Source organism: Acipenser ruthenus, chromosome 8 (assembly GCF_902713425.1).
Source record: "Acipenser ruthenus chromosome 8, fAciRut3.2 maternal haplotype, whole genome shotgun sequence".
Classification (NCBI taxonomy): domain Eukaryota; kingdom Metazoa; phylum Chordata; class Actinopteri; order Acipenseriformes; family Acipenseridae; genus Acipenser; species Acipenser ruthenus.
In genome coordinates, this window is record NC_081196.1 from 11,513,727 (window position 1) to 11,539,543 (window position 25,817).

Below are 25,817 nucleotides of genomic sequence, written 5' to 3' on the forward strand. Positions count from 1 at the left end.
AAGCCCGCAGGCGTCTGGCCAGTCTACGGGGGTCGCTGGTGCGTGGTGAGTCAAGGATACCCTGGCCAACCTAAGCCCTCCCCCCCGGGCAGTGCTCAGCCAACTGTGCGTTGCCCCCTGGGAGTTCCCGTCCATGGTCAGCAGTGGAATAGCTCAAACTGGTGACGTCCAGGCTATAGGGCGCATCCTGCACTCCACGTGTCCCCATTGCTAATCCCCTCATTTACATATATGACAGTCAGTCCTGTCACTTAATTGAAATAGTATTGCATCGTTAGAATATAAAAACGGTACGCTGTCAAATTTTGGAACAGGAACCAAAACATATATTGGTGTGCTTATCCCAACCTCTGACATTTACCTTACATTCATATTCCCTTCAGATTTGGTGCTTGTACCGAATTATGGGGAGTAAATGACATAAGAAAATGGTACTCCTCATATCAACTGCATTCTAAATTCCTCTTTTAGCTTCTCCTACCACCTTTACGCTGATGATGCCCAGATCTTCCTCTTCTTTCCCTCCTTAGATTCCCACATCTCCTCCCGCATCTCTTGATCTACTCCTCCTACTATGCAAATGATAATGATAAACTGCAATACATTTTTTTTAATAAGGATAATACTTTGAATTATAGGTAATACAGAATTTTAGAATCTAGGTTCAGGGAATGTTATATACACTAAGAATCTCACATCTTTTTTTATGTATTTATTTTTTAAAGTGTTAAACAAAACATGAATTGCTCTTCAGGTGTGCCTCTCAGTCTTGCTGTGCACTAATGGTACATATTCATCTTGTAAATTGTGTACCAAGAAGGATCAGAGACAAAAACAGATCTGATTAAATACAAATACTGAAGTCTGGAGGAGACCGCTCTGTTGATTGCACTGCAGCACACATTCCAGAATGTTCTCACAATACAGTACATTATGTTAAGATGAATGTTTGAATCCCTCATTTTTTAACTTAATGGTGTTGCCACAGAAAAACGCTGATTCGTAAATTTTACTAAAATGAATTGCATGATTCTATACTGTATTATAATTAAAATGATGATATGTTGAAATACATTTCTAGTAAATATACTGTATATATATATATATATATATATATATATATATATATATATATATATATATATATATATATATGTCAGTAAAGGTTCTTCAGACACTGCAATGTGATAAAAAATGAATATTAAAGACAGTATGAGTCATCTGCAAATTTGAAAAACAATAATGTGAAAATAACAGCAGCATTAAATCTGATCCCAAACTAGATATTGTCAATACCCTGTCAAGTCCTGTCATTGTAAGTGTAAATGAAATTGTAAAGTTATCTAAAAAAAATATTGGCAAGTACCTCAAGCCACCAGTAGTACAGTATGTGTGATCTGACTTGGAACTGCATTTGAAACATTTCATTTCCAGTAAGTGCTTCTTTTGTGATATTTAATTAGCATGATAGGAAAAAACAATTGCATGTCATGTTCACAAAATTCCGGATGAGTTCTAATATACAGGGGTTTTAAAGCTGTATTGCCCCATTCCGTTTTATAAATATTTTTTGGTTACACGTTTTAAAAAAGTAACATATTTCCAATTTATTTCATTTGAGGAAAGCATAAATTTAGGACACATTCAATAATGACTTGCATTTGTGTTATTTTAAAAGGTATGCTTAATCATGATTAATTAATCTTAGTGTTAGGGTTAAGTATGTATTATTGTTCATTTGTATTTAAAAGTAAATTATGCACTTGTTCATATGTAATTATGGACACTATTATAAAGTGGCATTTTTTAAAATATTTCAGCTTACAATATATTGAAATGTCTAATGTTTTCAGTCAGGTTTGCTTTCTGAGCTGCTGTATAACAGAGATTAAAGATCTTACCACAGGATGTAGATGCAGAATCTTGCCTAGAGAAATCTAGGTTAGTTTGGTTGCATTTGAAATAGATTCCTTGCTGTTTAGCACAATGTGACACTGTAATCTGTGTTCTTGTATTCCTCTGGGATTTAAACTGTGGTCACTGTGGGATTCGTTTTCACTTTGGGTTCATCTGCACCCCTAACACAAGATATGTTATTTAATAGGGAAAGGGAAATATAAAACATATCACACATGTAATTACAGAAATTCAGATTTGTTTTACCTTACTAAATTAAATAAGTCATGGGTTTGGTGAAAACTGAGCCCAATAAATAAAAAAATAACTATATATATATATATATATATATATATATATATATATATATATATATATATATATATATATTTACATACCTTTGTCAAGGGAAAATGTGTTTGTGAAAAATGTGAAAACAAACAGTGGAGGTACTTATAGGCTTTGGATGTCATGGCAACTACACTCATTTATTTCTATTTAAATATATTCATGTGATTGTGATGTAATTCACCACATACTGTAGTATATATATATATATATATATATATATATATATATATATATATATATATATATATATATATATATATATATACATATCATTTGTAAAGCTGTAAGAAAAATACCAACATTACTTTTTGTAGTAACATCCAATAACCCATCCAATCATTTAACTGCTTTTTTTTCTCACACTTGAACAAAGGGATGTTATAAAACCATCATACATACAAATTGTAACTATGGAAACAACAGCTGCCCTTGTAGAGTGGGTTGATAAAGGTATCCTTTTCTCAACACTTCCATTTAATGTTTAATTTACAATGGAAAAGAAAATAAACACAGCAAGACAAATAAATATATTTCGATTTCCATCCATCTTCCTTCCACTTATTTTGTACTGTGTAAAATAAAATGATAATAACAATCAAGATGCTGCACAGTGCTGAAGTTCAGAGGAATCTCAAATTCAAAAGCCTTTTAGGGAGCTTTGTATTTGTATACTGTATATTTACACTAGGGATTTTTGTATGGGCCAGTAAAAAGGCTTTAACATATCTAAATATGATTCAGCTACAGTTTTATCATATTCATTGATGATTAAATGAGTCCTGAAATGTGTCTATAACAAAGTCTCACAACACTGTATTGTGCTGTGACAAATATATTAAACCCAGTTTCTTGACGTAAATAATGAAGTAATTAATTGCCAAGGGCTTGGTTTTATCAGTTATGTGACTAGCATACAGCATCCGTTCTGTTAGGCAGTGGAAATAATAGCTGAATGAAACGTTTTTGTCCTTTAAAAAACATTATCCGGTTCTCACATCTAAACTTAGAGCCAAGATCACATCCATTTAAGTTATAACATTGCCTGTAAGATGTATTGGAACCTACTGTTACCCGTCTACCTGGATGACCTGAAACAAATTTCAGTAGTTTTGTGAACTGCTTTAATTGTAAACTGTTTCATACATCTCTGATCCCCCCCAGAAGCTTGTGGCATTGTTTGCATCTTTGGCTGCAATCCTGGAATGAGTGTTCCTTTCTTTCTGGTGAGGTAGCAGCACAATGTGCCTCGATTAAAAGTCAGTACACCTATTCGTTATTCTCACTCGAGAGTCCCCCCCGAGCTCACTTTTACAGACAGTAGTTTTTGCTAGGCTGCAGTCTGCCTAGGTGTCATCTGGGATGCCCCTGATTCATTAGCTTATGGCCTGTTGGTTTTAAACACATTTAATCGTCATTTTAATTTTTTTGTAAAATATCTACTGCAACAAGAGCATAGGTGTGTTTTCTTGTGAGGTCAGAACCACATTGCTCTGTTGTCATCTTACTCCCTGTCTAACATAAGCCTGGTCATTCATTCATCCATCATTCAATATATTATGGTAATATAGAGCCCAAAAAGCATTTGAAATGCCCCTGTGGTGCATACACAAAAAGAGATTCAGAATGCACCCACTTTCAAGTCAAACATTCATTAGCTTCCCCTAGTAGCTCTGTGAAGTTAAGTACCTCAGTCCTGACCTGCATATTCCATCAGTTCAGGTTTGGACCACCTCTTGTGAAATATGATGTGATGTTTTTCCCTGTGCTTTTATGTATTACATATTGAAAGCACTGGAGCAGTACATAATATACAGCATTCAACTGTTGGGAACAACAATTTTCAAGCAGTAAGACCCGATCAAGCAGCCAATGGCAGCTGGTAATGCTTGCCTTGGGAAGCTACGTTTAACTTTAAATATGTTCTGTACCACTCGAATCTTACTCCTGGGTCATCTATTTTAAAGCCTTGCTGGCTCTCTCCTGCTTTTATGCACTGAAGTAAAGTGCAGCTCATACTTGTTTGTTCCCTTGGTTACGGAGACATCAGCCTAAATTCATGTGATAAAAAACACTCTCCATGTGCCTATTGTTTGCTCTTTGATGAAACTACTTTTGTTATTAAAGCTTTGTCACTCTTTATAAGTACAATGATATCCTTCGTGAATATGCAATGCCTTGTCTATACATTATCTAACTGCATCGCATCCATGTCTCTAACATTGGCATTTAGTGTTTCAAGATTGCTGGCAGTATCTCACTGCCCAGTCTTTGCTAGACACATTTTCTATCAGGTTGTTGGTCTGTATTTAATTCAGATAATTTTCTACCCATACCTGGTATTGTCTAATTCCGAAACCCAGAACAGGTCATTTAATTACCGGTATGTGCATGCTGTGACACGCTATAACATGATAAATGCCTAGCATATGGTAGCAACTAGTAGACTAGAAAAGTGACAGACGACTTCAGAAATCGGTAGTTGACTAATCGATGCCATCAATTACAAAGCAACAGCAGCAGCAGCACCAGAGCAGCATTTTACTGCAGCAATACTACAGACCTAACAAATAGTCATGTTTTTGTGTGTTTAAAGCGTAAACTGGTAGCGGGCTAGCAATGTCAATATTTGAATGGTATTCAGCTGTTTGCATTGAAACGGAAGTTAATTGTGACACTGATGAAATAAGCGAGTAGCATATACAGGACATTTAGAAAAATCAAGAAATAGTTTTAAAAGATGCCATACAGTTTTAAAATATATTTTTACTTTGACTAGTCGACTCTGTCAAATTAGCAGTCATTCTACCCCTGGTCTAGCAGGGGGTGTCAGTGTACATCCTTATCAAGGTCCAGTTTGTGGATAGAAATGCTACGCTCTGCAATCAGAAAGCAATCTATAATCAAGGTAAGAATGGAGGTGTTTATTGTAGCTTTCTATCCACATTACAGCTGCATTTTGAAGAGCACGATTTAGTAAGTAAGCTTTCTACACACTAATGTCTTTTTCTGCACATCCTGGAAGCAGTGGATTGACCAATGTAAAACAACCAAGTGAATGCGCTACACATAACTGAAATGTAATGAAAGGAATATATCTAAATATTAACTACTTATTGATTTTAACACACCTGGTCATCTAAAAATAAGTGTTTTCTGTAGTATGAAGTGCATTGAAAGCCTAGCGCTGGCACTAATTCACTTGGGGTCTACAGTATACACGCAAGCTGTGTAAGATCTAATCAGCGTAGAATAATCAGTTTTGGTAATGACACAAAACAAGCCATGGGGAACACAATGTTGCAACATTAGTCTATAACAGTGATTGCTAGTGTTTGTATGTCACAGTTAATCTAATAAACAGCATGAACTCTTCAGATCAATGATCAGGATTGGCTTGATTCACTTGGCTGAAAAAGATCTCGATTCACTGAGTAAATGGTATGAGTTGTGGCTATTCCCCAAACCAAGCCACTTAATACCAGCCCTGCTTATTAATTGCTGTACTTACCCTTCAACAACACATAAAGAGGACACAGTTACAGCTTTTTATTAAAGTTTGACTAGAAAGTATACCTTTTGTATATACGGCTATTGGATACTTCATAATTAAAGGTATACAAGGGTCGTCTTATTCTTTTGAATTATTAGATTGCATCTACAGTATAGTGGCAAGTACTGTACAGATTAGATTAGTTATTGTGTGGTTATAAAAGGAGCAGAGTACGATCTCAGAAATGGTGGATTTTTAATGCAAGCTGGAGGTATTGCAAATAGACAAATCCCGAAGTAAAGGGATTAAGAGAGATGTGTGAGTGGATAAGTGTGTATGAATAAGAGTGTGTTCTTAACTATATATCTGATGTGCAGCTGATAAGAATGTAATCAATGTGTAAACGAATAGTGAAAGCATAGGCAAGCATGACAAAGGATAGATTTGTATTCAGAAGAACACTAAACTATGGCAAGTGCATATAATACACATTGGAAAAGAAAACAGGTCCATTGATAGAATAGCTACCTACTGGAGTTGGCTCTGTAGCAGTAGATGTAATATATATCACTTTGTTATTCCACTAAAATGACATTATCTAGTTGACACTCATTGACTAAAGTTGGACCTATTTTATAATGCCATTTTACTGTGACAACCTATCTGTTATCATTTATTAGCCTATCCACTGTGGTGGTAATAGCCTAATCCATATTTAAAACGCATTGTCATGTGCAGAGCCAGTGTGCTTGGAGAAAAATACATTCAGCATTATGAATGTTAATTTAATAGAGGAACATGCTAAACTACTGGATCAGACTGCATATTGCCTGAGGGTATGCTGCAATGTGTTATTTATGTTCAGATTATGCCTATTCTGTTTGTCAATATAAAATGACGCATTCATAGTATGCGTTCATTCATAGTTCATAGTTAATACAGTTTTTGTGCTTGCCTCACTTTTTATATGCAGTGACTCAAGCACTGGTTCAGCCACCATTGCTGGTTTAAGATGGGCGTGAGACTGTTGTTGCCCATTTTACTCCTCTCAAACACCTTCCTTCTGTAATGGTCAGTTAGAGATTCTGACCTCTGAAGGTTCTTTTGCTTAGTTGTTCAGACTCTTGCTGGCGGTGTGCGTGGTCGCCAGTTTGTGCCTAAGATCTAGCATGTTACAGTTACTAATTGTGGTCCCCTATAATATAAGTGGCCAATCTACAAAAATATTTAAAAAATAAATTAATACATTGATAACATTTGGGATGCCACTGCGCTTGTAAGATGTCTTGCTTTTAAAAATGTTTTGTCTCAAACAAGGGTTCTGCGTCCAGTTAACCTTCAAATTAACATCATTTTTTGTAATTAATATCTTCCACGAGGTGTTCTGTTGAAGGTTAATGGGCAAAACATTTGCCATCTGCAGTCATAACAAATGGGCAACAAATGTTCCACCCACAAGTGAAACAAACCAGCAAGGGTGTCTAAATCTTTTCTGAGTCACTGTACAGTACATAAATAGGCAAACGTATTGTTTTTGGCATAGTTATTTAAAAATGAATGAATACAAAAATGAATCAATCCCTATTGGTTTGCAATTCCCATCCATAGCTCCAATTCAGAACCACAGCACCATCCACAGAAAGCTGAACTTACTATTTTGTATTGTACTTGCATAAACATCCCATGAGAAACATGAAAAGTACTCTACAATACCATAGAAAAAAAGCTTTCCCAGGTTGTGGTAACAGGTGTGAAATATAGAGGCAGAAAATGTGATGGACTGCTAGTTCAGATTATATTTGACTTTACTGGAGCAGTACTAGCAAGAAACAATCCAAGGTATATGAGCTCAAACCTGAGTTGGTTATTTGAAGCCATTAAAGAAAAAAATAAATGGTGTTAGCTTACCATAGTCGTAAATGTGTTGTGTTACGGCACAATATGTGATTACCATTACTGTGCTGGACTTTACAGTCTGAGTTACCATCAATGCACGAGTCCCATTCTGAAGGTCTATCTCAAGAGAATTACAGTTGACGGGCAATGAAATTTTAAAAGAATCGCGTGTGCTGTACAAACAGGAAATGGAGTTAATGGAATTGAGTAGACAGGCATGTTTAGCTATGATTTTTCGCTGGTCTATAATCCCCCATCTAGTTGGCAATGGCATTTGACGTGATTAATCCTAACAGTGCAATGTTGTCAGGGAAATCTGCTTGAGCACGGTTTACATGGATAGAAAGTCACACATTCTGCTACAGAGAGAGACATGCCAAAAAAACAAAAAAAAACCGTTATTGTTTAAAACTGTGGGCTTTCTTTCTTCGAATAAACTGTGCATCGGTTGCCCCAATCTCTCCTGCGTGATCGATTAAGTCGTGTTAAAAGAGAAATGCTTACTTAACGAGAGAGAGAGAGAGAGAGAGAGAGAGAGAGAGAGAGAGAGAGAGAGAGAGAGGGAGAGAGAGAGGGAGGGAGAGAGAGAGAGAGAGAGAGAGAGAGAGAGAGAGAGAGAGAGAGAGAGAGAGAGAGAGAGAGAGAGAGAGAGAGAGAGAGAGAGAGATGTTTCTGTTGCCATGGTGAAAAGTGGATTAATCGTGATGTTCAAATCTTCATTCAGTGGTCTGTATAGAATATACTAGATTCGGACTATCTAGGTTATATGAAATCCCGGACAACTATTCAGGTATGTAATACTCAGTTTAAAAAAATATATGTGTTTCCTGTTTCATGTAACAGAATGTTGATATTGAGAGAAGCTTGAGTCAAATAATGATGGCTACCAGTTTAACTATATTCCTGTTGTAAGTGTGGCAACACTACGTTAGGAAAATTATGATATGTACAAATATGTTAAATTTGTAGCCCGCATCTTCATTAATATGATTGAAATAAATAATGACTTAAACCTGGTACTAAAGTACACTTTATTGTATCACTAGAACTAAACTACACAGGGCATGAATTGCTGTTTGCTTTATGATTGTAGCTCATGGTATTGTGAATATCATTTAGCAGTTTGAGTTAACCTATTAGTAAAATTGACATGTGATACTTTAACCGAGTTTTCTCAATTAATTTAAATGCTATGCTGAGATATCATTTATAAACATCACTATTTAACCGAAACACTGGGGCTAATGTGCGCAATAAACAGGCAATAAACTACGCATATAAAGCGAATTTTAGACAGATATTGCAAGCACTTAACTGGCCATCTAAGTGGATCAAATCAAGTCGTCTTGAAAATTAGCTTTATTATTTAGACTACCCAACTATAGAGTATAATTATTGAATAAGACGCGTCACGGTACCATTTGAAATAATGATTCCTTTCTTGCATTATCAGTCCATATACTGTATACAGTTCGAATGACGCTGAGCAGCTTACCCTACTCTCTGATACTCCCTTTACATTTCAATAAAGATACTGTTGCATTCCTTTGCACTGGTCAAGTATAGACGAATCTGGGGGCAGCTTAGCCAATCGGGTATGCGTGAAATGAAATCGATAAAGACGTTTTGATCTTGAGAAAGGACAATCCACTGAAAACAGGATACATTAAAAAAAGAAGTCGGAGGCAAAAAAAAATGGTCTGTGTCTGTGTCTGTGTGTATATTTTCGTATTGTTCATACGCCAAATCATCATTTTCAATAGAGGTTTATAGTGTATTATCATGTTTGTGCACTGTGGACTCTAACCTGCAGGAAGCGTATATCAGCACTAAATACAGCTTTTTTATTTTTATTTTTAAGCACAATACCATTATTTGAGTGAGTTTTAGGATGATGTGGTAATGTCGGATGGATTTGATAGAGTTACGCTTGATAATGTGCAGGATTATAGGCACAACCGGACAATAGGTTGTGCTTAGCATATGTGTGTTGTATAAAAGTGAGACAAATATTACAATATTATGACAAAAAGCTCCTTTAATTAAAGCCACGTTCATGTATAAGTCATCGACACACGATAGCGAAATGTGTAATATAGATCATAGAAAAGATAGAAAGATGACTTGGGTGGTGCTCGATAATCTGCGCTCTTTACCACAAGATGGCGCTCTGGAATTATACTGGTTCTGGCTATTGTAAAGAAATACATTTTTTTTTAAAAGAATGAAATCTCTTATTACAGTTTTAAATTGTTTACAAATGTCAACTCTTATCAGAAAGTCAATAACCATATAAGATGCATGCCCAGTCTTTTGCTGATTGGTAAGTGTCATTGGATCGTTAGTCAATAACCTAACGGTCATTCAGATAATTTACCCTGAGTTATGGTCGGCATCCAACCTATTGAAAGAATGAGGGGGCCGGAGGATGGGAGAGGAGATGGGAGGAGGGGGGTGGGGTGTGCAGGTCAGAGGCATAACTGAAGAATGCATCCTTTCGGGGATTGATTAGATCATGCAACCCTTATGCATGTGGGATATCTATTCTTTCTCTAAGGCATGAACAATTCAGCGCAGTGAGGCTTACTCACAGGCAGGTTCATTTTTGGTAGCTGCAGAGTATATTGGTATAACACAAGGGTGCACTAAGAGTCGCTTTGATTGGTTATGTGTTTTGTAGACATTCCTTGGGATCGGGAATATACTTGTTTTTTAAATAGACTCTTGCAGTGGATATTTTAAAGCATAAGTAGGAATTCAGAAGAAAGGGAACGAGTAGAGTGTGTCTTTAAATACAAGTACTTTTCCTAAAAAAAAAAACCCAGGCGCAAGTTGCCGCTGTATTTAGAGGGGGGAAACACTGATCGTTTGGAAACAGCTTGCTGCGTGACAAGACGAGACGAGGTGTTTTTACTTTCACTGCCAGAACAGTGGGTCCACATTGCCAATGCAATAAGTAAAAACATATAAGAACGGAATTGAATTACATACACAAGCTCTGACCTGCGCAGTCTTGTAAAGGTAAGTTTCAATTGTACCGGATGCAGTCCTAAAGAGTCTAAACCGTGGAAGATGGCATATTATGAAAGACATGTTGTCTCCCCATTTGGAATACCCAGTTTTAAAATACCGATGCACGTGCTGATATTGTTTTCTTTAATATTGTGCGGTTGTATTTGATATCATATTTGTGATGTATGTATGTATTTATTTGTTTATGCGTTTATGTATGTATTTATTGCTTTATTCAGTTACCTGCATGTTTTGTAATTAGTCTTTACTGTAGTGAAATGTGTTTCTTTTAGGTTAGTAACGGTCGTTACTACAATGCTTGTATCCATTTCACAAACACTGCTGGTACTGTAACATGAACTCGTCTGGAGAGTTTTGTTGCACTTTCATTCCTTTGCAGTTTTCTTCAAGGTGTTTTATTTCTCCCTCAGGGGTATTGATTTTAAATGTCACACGACGACGAGTTAAAATGACGACATAATTGAAAAAGTCACTCTTTTTCCCAAGAGGGTGCAGCATTATAATTCGATATACACATTTTTTAGACTAGGGTCTTGTTATAAACATCTCGCCCTGTTGATTTAAACATTCTGATTCGGTGCGTTGTGTTCCTTTTGAACAATGGTGTGCAGTGAACCTTTTTGCCGTTACAAGTGATCATATTATCGCTTGACAATAGTAATATACAAATGAATATGACTTGACCGTATTTCAATTTCTGAAAATAAAACATGAACACTGTCAGAAATGCCCTATTGTATTATTATGTGCTTCAGCACCACGGACAGCTCCCAAACGCTTGATAGTACTTGTTGTGCACGTACAGCAATTGACAACTACAGACCTTCTCAATCAAATCTTCCAAAGCAAGGACATTTCAAAAACACTGTTTAATAAAATGATTTATTAAGGTCAATGTATAATAATGCAGTTTATATTATTATTATTATTATTATTATTATTATTATTATTATTATTATTATTATTATTATTATTATTATTATTATTTAAATAATAAATAATATTTAAAAAGTGTTTTTTTTAACAAGAAACGAACAAAAAGAAACAGCCAACAAATCTAACTACGACACAGTAACAATTAAAATTATTTTTCATTATTAAAAAAATGGCATGAGGCTAAAAGGTGGTGTTTTGTCTGTATTAAGTTGTTCGTTTTTTAAATATCAGACATTTATTTATTTATTTATTTATTTATTTATTTATTTATTTATTGTTACATATTTGATTCATTGTATTGTAGTGTATTGAAGGAGCTAACATACGGTGTTCTACAAAAAAACATTAGAAAAAACGTGAAATCTTGGAAGTTCATCTTAGTATCTCAAAATATTGACCTTCGATCGCATTATGACTGTCATTTTGTTGTTAAAGAAACCTGCATTTACTGCTTAAGGCAGTTATAATAATAATAATAATAATAATAATAGTAGTAATAATAATAATAATAATAATAATAATAATAATAATAATAATAATAATAATAATAATAATAATAATAATAATGGTATTATTGTTCGTATTATTAATAACAAGAATTCCCTGTTTTTAGGTTGTTTGTATCCCCTTACGTTTCACCCTTAGAAAACGTGTTTAAGTAAGGAACGCAGGAGCTGGCGTTCAAGAACAGTACCTCTGTGTGTTTACTTATTGTAGGAACTTTAAATGTCTTACAAACTAGCCTGTACTGATCACTTTGCACACTTTTTGTGTTGTTCTTAATGGTACACGTCCCATTACGTTTTAGTAGAGTATAATAAAATCGTGCAAAATCCCAGTTTTACATTTGCGCGGCTTATTTGCATCAAGTAACGCAAAGGACGCTGGGACTGTGGAATTGTTAGGGATATTGTAACTTATCGATGTGTTATTGTTATTTACTGTTGTGTTATGGTTTACTAATTACTTATTGTGGATCTGTGTACATTGCTGTGGGGTATTGTATTACGTTATTGTGTTAAGATTATAAAGAGGGCTGTGTTACCATAAGGTAGTAATGGCTGCTGGAGTTTAGAGAGCTGCTTTTTCTGGACTCAGCAAATTAACGTGCGAGTGACCCATTCTACGGCTGTGCAGTCAGCTTGACGCAGCTTTTGAAATGCAGCGGAGTTTTGTTTTGACTGTGTGGCGCCAGTTACTGAAGGAGAACCCGACAATGTTGTTTGTAAAGGGTCCTATTTCGTTACAATACAAACCTAAGTTTTTAACCGTGCACATGTGGGAAAAATATATTATAGGGATTTAAGTATTCCTTTACCGTTCTAAACTGTAAACTCAACAGAGTTTAAGTGTTATTTTAATATTTTAAACTGTTGTTTTAGATTGGTTTGACATGAATTTAAATGTATTTCTCTGTACAATGATTTTATCTCATATAAAGATTAAAACAATTATTTAACAGTAAAATCTTGTAGATTTTCTAATAGTAAATTGCAGGGTTTTTTTACAGAAAAGACCATACATTGATTTACAGTCACTTTATTGAAAATTACCATGCAGCTCGGCTGCCAGCTAAACTGTAAAATAATGATGAATGTTTTTTTTTTACAGTGGTGACGAATGCTCCATGATTTATTGCACGCTGTTCAATCCGATATACTGAGATTGTTCTTAATCCAAGAGACAAGCACGGGACTGACCTTAAAAAGCCATGGTCTTTAATATCTATCACCACCAATTAAAAAAAAACACTTTGCAGGGAGTTCTACAGTATATAGAACCAAATGGTTCCTTCGTGCTTTCTCTGAAACCTCTGTCTAGGTTGAAGTAGAAGCATGATTCATCATTTTTGGAACTCCTATTTAACGGTTCCAGACTTAGAACCCTCTATTCTATAGAACATATTACGGGTTCCAGAGAAAGCAGAAAATGCATTATGGGTCTCTATATTATTCTATAATCTGTGGAAGAGTGTACTGTAAAATAAGATCTAACGAGTAGATTCTCCAGCGTTAGTTTATAATTATGAATCATTGAATGTACAGACAATTGTACATGTAAAATACTATACTAGTTCACCATTTTCAATATCACTTGATTTGTTGAAGTCAGAAAGAAAAACAACACTATTTTTTATCTCAGTGTGATTGTATCTTAAAAGTAAATTTCCGTTTCCTCTTTTTCAAAGGTGATGAAGCCTACGAACACATCCACCTTTTCTACAAGACGTTGCCTTGGAGACAACATTTCTTCATTAAAAACTGAATGGAAATGACATATGAGTGCTTTACCTTGTCCACAGGAGAGCAGAAGGCGTTTTAAATGTTCTTTGAATTTCCTTCCCCTGGTGTTGTTCCTCCAATAATGAAGCTTCCTCAAGCTTAAAGCATTTTTTAAAGATGAGCATCTTTCTGTTGCTGGTGATCTTGTTATCAGAAGAAATTGGCTTGGTAAACTTTAGCTTCCTGGTCGGCGCCCAGGCAAATGAAAGGCGGGTAGTTGCTCATGTAACTGGGGACATCATCATTGGGGCCCTGTTCTCGGTCCACCATCAACCCCCTGCAGACAAAGTGCATGAGAGGAAGTGTGGGGTGATACGGGAGCAATATGGCATCCAAAGGGTGGAAGCCATGCTCCATACTCTGGACAGAATCAACTCAGATCCCAAAATCTTACCAAACATAACCCTAGGCTGTGAAATCCGGGACTCCTGCTGGCATTCTGCTGTAGCTCTGGAGCAGAGCATCGAATTCATAAGGGACTCGCTTGTCTCCTCGGAGGAAGAAGAGGGATTGGTGCGCTGCACAGATAGCGCCACCACACCGGTCCTTGTCAAAAAGCCAATTGTTGGGGTGATAGGTCCAGGCTCCAGCTCCGTGGCCATTCAGGTCCAGAACCTGCTTCAACTCTTTAATATACCTCAAATTGCCTATTCTGCCACAAGCATGGACCTCAGTGATAAAACATTGTACAAGTACTTCATGAGGGTGGTTCCATCGGATGCTCAACAGGCCCGGGCAATGGTGGACATTGTAAAAAGATATAACTGGACCTACGTCTCAGCCATTCACACTGAAGGTAAGCTTTACAAAAATCAAGATATCTTAGACATAGTGTAGCAGACACCATATTATATTATATTAATGTCAACCTTTTAGAGGGAACATCTATTTACAGTCTGCGGTATGGTCCCTTGCTGTGCATTAAGAAAAGTACTGTGGACTTTTGTGCATATCCCTTCATTGCCCCCAGTTGATCCTGGATATGGGCTAAGAAGTTATTTTTAATGTCTGTGGTGACTGTCTAGCTACTGTAGTACTCATTATGGTACATTTCAAAGAATGTTATTTTTTGAGTCTCAGATTAAGAATCAGGTTGCCTTTTAGTACTGAGTTCAACTGCTTATGCTCCACTGAGTTACAATTTCAATCTGTGATTTGCAGAGTCCTGTAATGCTTTGCATGCTTGCATACCTGGTAACCCGAAGTCAATATTTAGACACTTTAGAGCAGCAGAACTCATAGTGGTTATATCAGTCTGTTCCAATCCTTTTGTCAGAGGTGTGCTTCATTCAGGGTTGACTCGATGTACAGTGCACTGTGTGATGTTCCCACGGAAAAACTGGATTATTATTGGGAGCCACACTGACCTCCCACAGGGAGACTAGGAAGAGGTTGATGAGGGAATGCTATTTCTAGGTTCTGTGGGGAGGGACTAGGGAGGGTATTCTGGATAAATTAGTACACTGCTAATTACCAGCTAGGAAAATGCGTGTGCTTACGTAGTGGTTTAACAATTTCTCTACTTGAATTTTTTATGCACTATGAATTGTCACAAACATGTATTTTTCCAGTCTAAAAACCCAATTTTAAATTGATGTCCTACGTTTCTTGAACCAACACATTATCTATACTGTTGTTTTATATGTATGTAGTGAAACTGTGAGAGTGTAGAGTTGTCATTATGGATAGTTCTTAAGAAAAAGTACATATGATGTACTTAGCAACACGATCAATTATCTTTACCTAATAAGAGGCACATTCATTTTAATATATATATATATATATATATATATATATATATATATATATATATATATATATATACCCCGTAAAAAATGGTGTATAAGTTGCACCTGTGTGTAAGTCACCCCTCCCTTTTTGAGACAACAATTTCATGAAAAAGCCTGTAGGTCACACCAGTGTATAAGTCGCTCCCCCCTTTTTAGGACCCCCTAAAAATACCTAGAAAACAGACTTATACAAAGGTTTTTAAAGTATATATATAGCATATTTTAAAGTGTTACACAACTGAGCCTTACTATAGTACAATATCAATAAATATGGATATTTAAACTTGAAACTGTGCTAATAATTTTAGATACCATTTTGTATTACCAAACTGATCACTGTATAAGACTGTTATGACCCTAAATTCCATCAAGTTAATGGTTGCTCGCATCGACAAAGTACATTTAGGTGAGCACTAACACTGTGTTTGTTCTGCATACGTTCGTAAGGCTTTATACATATGAAGCCGTATACTGTGCATTGTGGGGAACATTAATAAAATGCATTGTGAATACAAATGCAAACGTATTTATGTATTTTCTTCAATGTGATGTGACCTTGGTTGAGCAGCTCAAGGACTTAGCTCACTTTATTCTTCACTTTGTTCTGCTCAGTCAGTCATCAAGCCCATGAAAAACACTCATCTGAGCTGGAAAGTCTAGATGAAAGAAAGATAAAGAGCCCTGTTTTCAGAATTCGCTTCTGTTAACCGGCAATAAATCACAACCAATTACTCTTCTTGTATATCTGTAGACAAAGAATACAAAAAAAAATTGAGATTTGTAATTAACAGTTGGAAACCTTTAATTATGTTCACATTTCAGTAAGTGTATACTGTAGTTACAGTGAATGGAAACTCGCTAACACATTTTGACAACATAGTCTAAATGCCCTGCTCCCCAGGTGCCCCTCCAGAGAAAGACTCTAATAATAGGAAGCAGTTTTAAATGCATTCAGCTAATGCAGTAAATTGATGATCGTTTTGATTACCTCTATCTGTCTGTTTTTTTTTTTGTTGTTGATGTACATACATGTTGTGTTGTTAAATCACATAAGTGGTCTACTTTAACTATCTAATCAGTGACGGGGTTTATTGCAGCCCTTTACTAATATCAGTGAATACTATAAAAATATAATAGAAAGACAAATGTTATTAAACCAGTGAATGAAACATTATCAAGGAACATCACCCCATCCATATGGGCTTGTAGGGACCCTACCAACTAACATTAGCTGTATGTATCAACAATTCATATGGATGATTAGCAATGTAGGTAAGTCTACAGTGTGTGCCTACTCTTCGTAACAAGATCCACCAAGCTCCTGAACTCATAGATGAAAGCACTTAATACAAAATAATAATAATAATAATAATAATAATAATAATAATAATAATAATAATAATAATAATAATAATACTTGAGTAATTGCATTACAAACAACTCACAATAATGGCAAATGTAATTTTACTAATTATTTAATAAAAACATGTTCACATGGATGAGCTCAGAAGATTATAATAAGCCCACTGAACCCTTGATATGTACCTGCTGGAAGGTAAGTGGTACCGACCGGTTTTACTTACAACCAGATTGGGAGCAGCAAGCAAGTTTCAGGGTTTTTTTTTTCCACCGCTGAATATATGATTAAACAGCACCCCTCCCAACATTGAAAAATACTTCTTGTCAGAATGCTTGTCTGAACTTTGACTAAGTTAATTTGTATTCAGAAAAAGACACCAAAGGGATTGCAGATATTGTATTGAAGACATTGTCTGTATTTAGAACCTTCACTTTTTAGATAAATTCAATAGACCCCATAAGCATGATTTCTTTTCACTTTATTTGAAGTGTATTTATTGATATTAATAAAGAGGTCAGTTAGTCATTGGGGAAAAAAAACACTAAAGGGATTAACACTGAGTTAAACTGCAGCAGTATTAAGATCTGTTCAGTTTAAATCATTAAAATTGACCCTGATGTTTGTTTTAAAGTGCTTTGCTGCTTGTCTCTCTGTGAGGGATAACATATAACTAGCCCATCTTGTTGAATAAAGCAAGGGAGCTACCTTATCTTGAGCTCATTAAAATACTCATTTGAGTTATTATTCAATCTTCATGACTGTCAATGTGGAACCAGGAAGGAAGTGTAGTGAATGTGCAGCCAAGCGAAGAAAAAGATCAAATAACTTTTGTGTTACATGTTTTATTCAGCAGCCAGCCACATGCAGAGCCCGAACTTTACAATTCAAATCAAAAGACGAGATGAAAACCTTTCAGATATGTTACAACAGTGTCAGAAAAAGATGTGCTATGAGAACTATTTGATCTTTGGTGCTTCTTCTCTGTGTGGGATTTAATCTTACTACAGCCTCCTAAAAATGACAAGACTGTTCTGATGTGATAGTGTTGGCTCTTCTTGTGGTGGGACGATGACGTCAGGACACAGTACCAGCAGCGTTGCGGTCGTGGTTTTGAAGGAAGGGCAAAATGTAACTTTATAAAATTAGCAAGACACATCTCAAGCCAGCAACTGAACTGCTCCTACATGCAACTAACCCTAGGATTAAAATGAATTATGGCACTGTTATCATTATAGCTTGAAAATAACTAAATACTGAACAAAAAACTATTATAACTGTGTGCAATTATTTAATGCTAACACTGCCTGATAAAACTAAAAATTGTCAGTAATTATTTTGCAGTTTTTGCCACAAGTATAGTGGTGCCGTAATTACATTTTAATTATGGTAAACTGGTATTTGCTTGTTTTATAGCATTGTAACTATTGGCCCACAGTAAAAACTAATCAACAACAAAAACAAAATAATAATGTAATGCAACCCCTTTTATAAATCCTGACATGTATAATCTAATAATTAGGTGTCTTTGTTTTCTTCCTTTCTTTTTTCAGTGTTTATTTTTACAATTGAAAACGCGAGAAAATCGGCAGGGGAAAACAAATCTGTGATCGTTTTGGAACTGTACATTGTGAAAATGCAAATAAAAGACAAAATACTTGTTTAACATGTTTAATATTATTTATGAAAGTTTATTGAAAAACTGACCAATAGCCTCATATTTTAAGTGTATAAGTAGTAATTTAAAGTAGTGTTATCTCACATTATCAGCACTGTAATACTCAAGCCTTTTCATACTGGCGTAATATGAACTGAAATTCAGGCAGGTTTAGCCTTAGCCATTATAACAGCTGTAAAACACAGTATCATACCACAATCATATTGTAATGGAGAAGCGAAGATAATTATACATGTAATTCCACTATATTCTGCTAATGCGCTCATCGCTGTTTAAAACATGTGTATAAAAAAACAAAAAAACACCCTTGCATGTAGCAGTCCTAAGTGCATGTCATTTTTACACATAAACTACAGCCCCGTTTCAGAAACAGCTGTATTGCATATATTTAAATGCAGAATAATGCCACTTCTCACTATTTTTTTGCTAATCCACAAAGTGTGAGCAGTTTTTCACTAAAACCAGTTTGGTAATTTGAAACTGAGTAGTATTATTTCCACTGTGTTGTGCTAATAATATGCTCACCACAGTTCAAAACGGTGCAAAATACACTGGTAAATACGGCTAAAGCAAACTTTAAATGCAGGCACATAACTTACTTTAAATATGCTCCCAAAAACATCTTCAAAAATAGAATCATATAACCACGATATGAATTATTTTTTACTCAGTCACAACATGCTTACAATCAGTCAATGCATAAAGCAATTTTATGTTAAAAGTGATTCTAAAAATGTGTCTTCTTTGATACAATAATTTGAATTAATGTGACTTACTAGTTTAATCGCAAACTTCCCTCATTTGCATCTCTCTCAACTGAGCGCCACTCATTTCTCGGTGGTCATAATGGCAGTTGACTCAATCATTTTCTCAAGAGAAAATGTTTACTTAGATATGCCAAACACACATTAGCAAATGTTCCTACATGTTAACAAAAAATCATGTTTTATCAGCAGTCATTTTTTATATTTTGATCCTGATAAGAAAATAAAAAAACTGAACAACTTACCCTGTGCCAGGTAGTTTTTACCTTTTAAAACACATCCAGAAACATGTATAATCACTGAACTTATAACCAGTTATAAAAACATGTAAATCTGCATGGTGCCACTTCAGAGTTGCATCATTAAAAATGATATAACTCAAAATATATGCTTCAATCAACAGCCACCTTTTGTGGGTGGTCGGTCAGTAGAGTGTGAGATTTGCCGGTATAATCAGTCACTTTAATCAGTACTGAGAGGGTGATCCCTCCAACCTACCCTCGAAAGCTTATACAAGGAATTAACTGTTTACTAAACAGACAGTCAATGCATATATGGTTTATCCTTGTGTGAAAAAATGAAATTAGTAAATAAATGAATGAAAAATGTAGCAGTTGATAACAGTAACGCATTATCACATGGAGAATTTAGACAGAGATGCCATTTGCTGATGTCCTACGTTGGCCCGTAATTGTACTTTGCAGCGTTTTTGACCGACCCTGCAGCCTGAGACTTTGTAATCAGGTCAATTGGTGATGCAGACACCTTTACTTACTATGATTGCCTCAACACTAGGAATGAACCACATAATGGAAATAGAAGATCAGAGCAATACCCTGGTTTAAAACAACATCTACTCATCGTTTAAGGTACAGAAAAAGCCATTTGAAGTGAGTGTTCTGCAAAAGAATGGCAATTTAGAGAGGAAATCAAAGAGGAGATACCAAAAAAAACTTGTATGAAGAGCAGAAATGTGAAAAGTGAAAAGTCAAGTCTGGAATAAAATATCAACACACTGTATTTTGAGGACATTTTTATATTGTGCTGTGTTGTAATATTACTTTTGTTTTCTTGCTATGGGTTATTGATTAGTTTTATTGATGTATTGGGCCCTATTCACAAGTTATATTTAAATGTTTTTGTTATATAAACATAATACGTACATGCAATCACAATGATGCCCCAAAACAACCATGTCTTCATTTGTGAAAGAACCACAGTATTCCAGGAATGAATATGGAGCATCCTCTATATAGTCATGAAACCTTCCTAAACTGCTGTTTATTCTAGTAGCATAGGAAAGATAACATGTCTCAAAAGAAGCGGACCAAAAAGCTAAGTTAATACACTAATATTAATAGCTATTCCTATTTTTGTATTATTATTATTATTATTATTATTATTATTATTATTATTATTATTATTATTATTATTATTATTATTTAGCATAAGACACTGCAACTATTTAATTAGTTATCCTGTAAAGTTACTTAGTGCTGAAAAGCATTAAAGAAGTCAACACCAATGTCATTATACAGTTTCATGAATATTAATATTAGTTTTATAAAAAAACTTTAATTGAATAACTCATCAGTTAAAATATTTATAAATAGGACCCATTATCAGTTTCAGAAATCCCTTGAAGTTGAAGTTTTTATAGAGCACTATAAAATGTGTATATGCTCCTTTATTATTTTCATATTGTGCAAGAATTCTGCATTATTCAGAGTCAGTGTGCAGAATGTATTTTCAGCAAATTAACGAATAATCATTCAGACAAGGAAAATGAAATGGAATGAAAATGCTGATAAGGCACTGCAGTTTTCTAGGACCTTGGGGCATTGTGATTGCCTGGTCTACTTGAACAAAAACATTTGCTAAAAATAATAATATTAATTTAAATTCAAGCTGTTCATGCAACACTGGCACATTTCTCATTCCACATTCCATATTGGTGTGTCTTAAACCTTTAATGACCAGACCTGTGATCCGTGTTCTTTAATACTCAAATAATAATGACAACTCTTGAGCAACAGCAAGCAGCTTCAAATGTTATTTTAGTGGGTTTGTTTATACCCCCCCCCCCACCCCCCACACACCCCACCCCACACACAGCCTCACCCCCTTATTATTTCATAGTGCTTGAAATCAGTCTGAGTGGTTCTGGGTTCTCTAAATCTGAATTTATATCTTGGAGTTTGCTTTAATGATTCTCCTGACAAGCTCAAAAAGTAAATGTAAAGCTGAGTACAGGCAGATTTACAGCAAATGATAACAACTCAATATTGGAGCCACCAAGAACCACTCAACTTGATTGCAAACACCATTAAAATAGTATGGGAAATGCTGCTTACTCTTTTAAAACCAATATGTTGCTGAATGTTACAGCAGCCTGTATTTGGTTCTAAAGGGGCTTAAATGAGTGGTTGTTTAAAATGAATGCATTCCAGCAGAACTGCATCAGCATGACATGAACAGCACCGGAATACAGAATGTTTTGTAGGTTTTTTTTGTAATGAATTTCTAGTTACACAGATATTCATAATGATGTATATTGGAACATCAGATTAATAAAATCTATTCCTATGGAATTCTTATGGACTTCCACCCATTATTTGGAGTGAAACCCATTAAGGTTTGACACAATTACAGGTAGTGTAAAAATAAATTGAATGTGGATTGAATACCAGGCAAATCCCTGCAAGGTGATCTTTATTTGTTTTTAAGGGGACAAGTTTTTTTTTTTTCCAATTGGCATTTCAAATTAAGCAGGCAACTCACGTTCACCTCTTTACAGATGGTTGGATTGGTGGCTCCACAGCTGGTGAGTGACATTCAGAGATTACAAAGGGAGTTTATTAACATTCTGCCTGCTGCCTCAATCTTTTCAAACACCCTTTTTTGCAATAGTATTTTGTTATGAATTAAAAGTGCAATCCAGCAGAATTTGAAATGACTTGGTGTTCTTTCAACCACCTTTAATGGATTCTGTCCTTTTTATTATTTGGTGAAACGAGTGGTTTATAAAAAATGTGAAACCTATCGCTGCTCTTTTAGGAAAACAGTTACAGTTTCCTTTCAACGCTGACTTCATAGCTGACTTCATAGCTTCCTTGCACACACCTCAATAGAAGGAATTATAGCAGACGCATATCATTTCAAGACACACAGAAGAAATCAATCCGCCTCTCAAACAGCACCTACCCATGGAAATGTGTAACATACTGTACCCTAAAAGCATATCCTGGTCATGTGAACAACTAGTCCCATAATACGTAGTGTAATTAGTCCCAGCGGATTGTCTTTTAAAGTAATACAAACGTTTCAGGAAAGTCACACTCTCAACTGGCCCTTCCCACAATGATCAATGACTACATAGCTTGGAGTCTCTCACGGGTATTAACTTAGTTGCCATGACAAAGACAAGTGAGAGGGCCAAGCTCTTCTGGGCTATTTGAAATAGGATTCATTAGCAGTTTATTGGTGTGGAAATGTGCACACCAGCACAAGAAAAGAAATGAAAATTAAAGTTGCAGGTAAACTAAAAAAAAAAAAAAACTAAAACATATAAATACCATTTCAGTTATATAAAGGTGAGGTGTCCTCGTGGTTTATAGAACAGTTAAAGACTTTTAGAAGCAAGGAAACAGCCAATGCTTCCTTTTCAATAACTCTGGCCCAATGACTTGAATAAATCAGGCAATTTTCACAAAGCATTTAGCACGGTGGGTAAAGCTTCTAATTTTACAGATTTATTTGGAGCATTTTTTTTTAGAAAAAAATAAATAAATAAAATAAATAAAATATAAACAGGTGTTAAGCACGGTTGTAAACACTTTGTGAATATGGCCCATTTCCTAAAACGTGTGCGACAGTTAAGGCACACAAGATTCTGGAGTCACAGAAATGCAATTAAGTGCACTTTTATATAGAAAATAAACAAAATGTCAGTGGCCTTTAAGCAGTAGTTTGCAGTAGTTATTCGACCAGATAACTGTCACAGTAACCAGGAGAGAGCACTCAGGCACCTACTCTTATTGAGTCCTGAGCTGTCTCCCAGCTCGAGGCTACGTTTCCAATCAATTGTCTAATTCAGCCTGACCACATCCTCACAAGGTTTTTGCCCAAGTATAGGGAATGTTATCCCCATCCCTGTAAAATTAAACTCATACTAAAATATTTACATGTGCACAAAACACAATTTGGAGTGCCAAGCAGGATTCTAAGAAGCGAGACCGTTTACGTGTAAAATAGGCACGTTATGAGGCATTATGTAGCTATGCAAAGAAGTCGTGTGATGGTCTGTGCAGTATTTCAGGTCTAGATCAGTTAATATTGGTTGACCGTAAAAATGGGAAGAAGTAAATAATTAACAGTGTCTGAAAGGGGCAAGACTAGTCAGAGACAAGGGGATACTTCATCTACAAAGATGCAATTAAAGTAATAGCAAACAACACAAGTCTACTGATTGGTCGATATGTATTTAGAAGTGAATGGTGGGGGAATAAGAGAACCAGCACCATCTTCTCAGAAAGAAGAAAAACACCCATTGAAGTTAAAATACTTGAAATAAACAACCCAGGGATGCAATTCAATGACTCTTAAAAGTACTGAACCTCTGGAGTAAAAAGTCTTTGTGAATGTGTCCCAAAGCCAAAACAAATCATTGTCCTAAAACAATGTTAGGAACTAGCTTTAGGCCTTCAACTTCCCAGTGTAGGTTTGCTTTCCTTGTGTTGTGAGAATGTCATGTATGTGCACCCAGGAAAACACCTTCCAAAGAGACTGAAGAAATATAACAAAGGTGTTCTCTAATGCAGCCTTTCAAGGTTACAATGTCTTGTATAACTAAGTATTTAAGGGCCTTGCAGCAGTTTTCATACATCTTACAGAGATTGGATGGTGATGGAACTTAGTGGGCAAGGCTATAATCTTTTCTGCTGTTGTTGACGCTAAATAGTTCCAATTTGTCTGTGTGATAAATTTCTAGAGGCTGATAATGTGCGGTATACGAAACACATTCTTCAGCAAACATGGCTCTGATTTAGACAGCAATGCAAATCCATAAGACACAATGGGATTTTTGCCCAGAATTACAGGAATGCAATATACAGTAGTAGTCAATATCTGAATCACTGTATACTACAGTCGAATTATAGAATTTTACCAGTGTGTTCTTCTCCGTGTTACTTTGTGATCTTATTAACATGAAAAATCGTGAGTCAATATATACCAGCTTAGTAAAGCAATGAAGTCATCAGTAAGTATTATATATACTGTAAATATACTTTAGCAAAGCCAGACAATCACACCTTTTTCAACCTGATTTCCGATTACATACCCACTCTGCTGAAGTTTTTTTAATCTCTCTCATTGATTAATAGGAACTATGAAGATTTAATTGAAACCAAACCCCTGTTACAGGTTGACATGCAGATAATGAGATTTCCGTATTATGCATTCCTAAAGAGTAATATTATGCATTTGAAACATTACATTACAAGGAAATTATACAAGGCAGTTAACATGAGAAACCTGTTGTCAGCATAAATAAATACTGTATAAGGTTACAGACAAACCAACCTGATACTATATTGTACTTGTCTAGTTCTATACAGGCGACTAAAGCAGCCACAAGCCTGTCTTCAAACTGGAGTGAGGAAAGGCTTCTGTCAGGATTTGAACAATAAGAGCAGTGTATTCAAGGATGCTTCTGAGGCAGAAGCATGTCGCGTTCAAAGAGAACACTATAAAATCAGCTCAGTGAGGTGTAAACAGGTGTTGGCAATTTGCAGACAAAGACTGCAACTGTGAATTAAATTTCAAAGCCCTGGAAATGGCGTTAGGATCATTCTGCCTCAATCTGTGTGACCAAGATGAGCTACAGGGATCACCAGTCAAGTGGTAAATTGCTAGCAAGATATCTGCCATCAAATGAGAATTGTCACTGAATTGTCTGTCAACAGTATCCCAGGTTGTGAAGCGATGGAGGCAAACAGGCCACCACCAGTCAGTGTACATACCAAAGCAAAGTCAAATCAGCATATTGGAAGAGCATATCCCCTTTTGGTATTTGTGTAATTTATTTAAACAATTTGATTTCTCCCCACAAGAGAGAACTGATAGTCAGTGTGTGTTCTCCGATCCGACTACCAAGTAAATTGCCTTTTTAAACCAGGAGGACAAAAGGCAGCCCTGCAGGAGTCCTCTGGAGCTCAACATGCACCTGCCTGTAGGGACAACAATAAGAAATGAGGTGAAGCAGTCCCTGACGACTTTACTCCCCCAATCTGAGGGAGTGCCAGGGCATATGTGTTGCTCCCTATGGGATCCCAAGCCAGTCC

At 35.7% G+C, this 25,817-nt stretch overlaps 1 protein-coding gene across 2 annotated transcripts in view; it reads left to right on the forward strand.

Moving 5' to 3' along the window:
* The first annotated feature begins 8,282 nt into the window (after nucleotides 1–8,282).
* Nucleotides 8,283–25,817, forward strand: part of LOC117972761 (metabotropic glutamate receptor 5-like) — a 79,748-nt gene continuing 62,213 nt past the window's right edge. Inside the window, exons 1-2 of one of the 2 annotated variants that reach the window (XM_059028498.1) lie at nucleotides 8,283–8,423; nucleotides 13,791–14,680. In XM_059028498.1, coding sequence (XP_058884481.1) covers nucleotides 14,002–14,680 — 679 coding nt within the window. In that variant the 5' untranslated portion in view covers nucleotides 8,283–8,423; nucleotides 13,791–14,001. Of the gene's footprint in view, nucleotides 8,424–10,127; nucleotides 10,655–13,790; nucleotides 14,681–25,817 lie in introns of those variants that run through there. The other variant, XM_059028499.1, reaches the window with a different exon arrangement.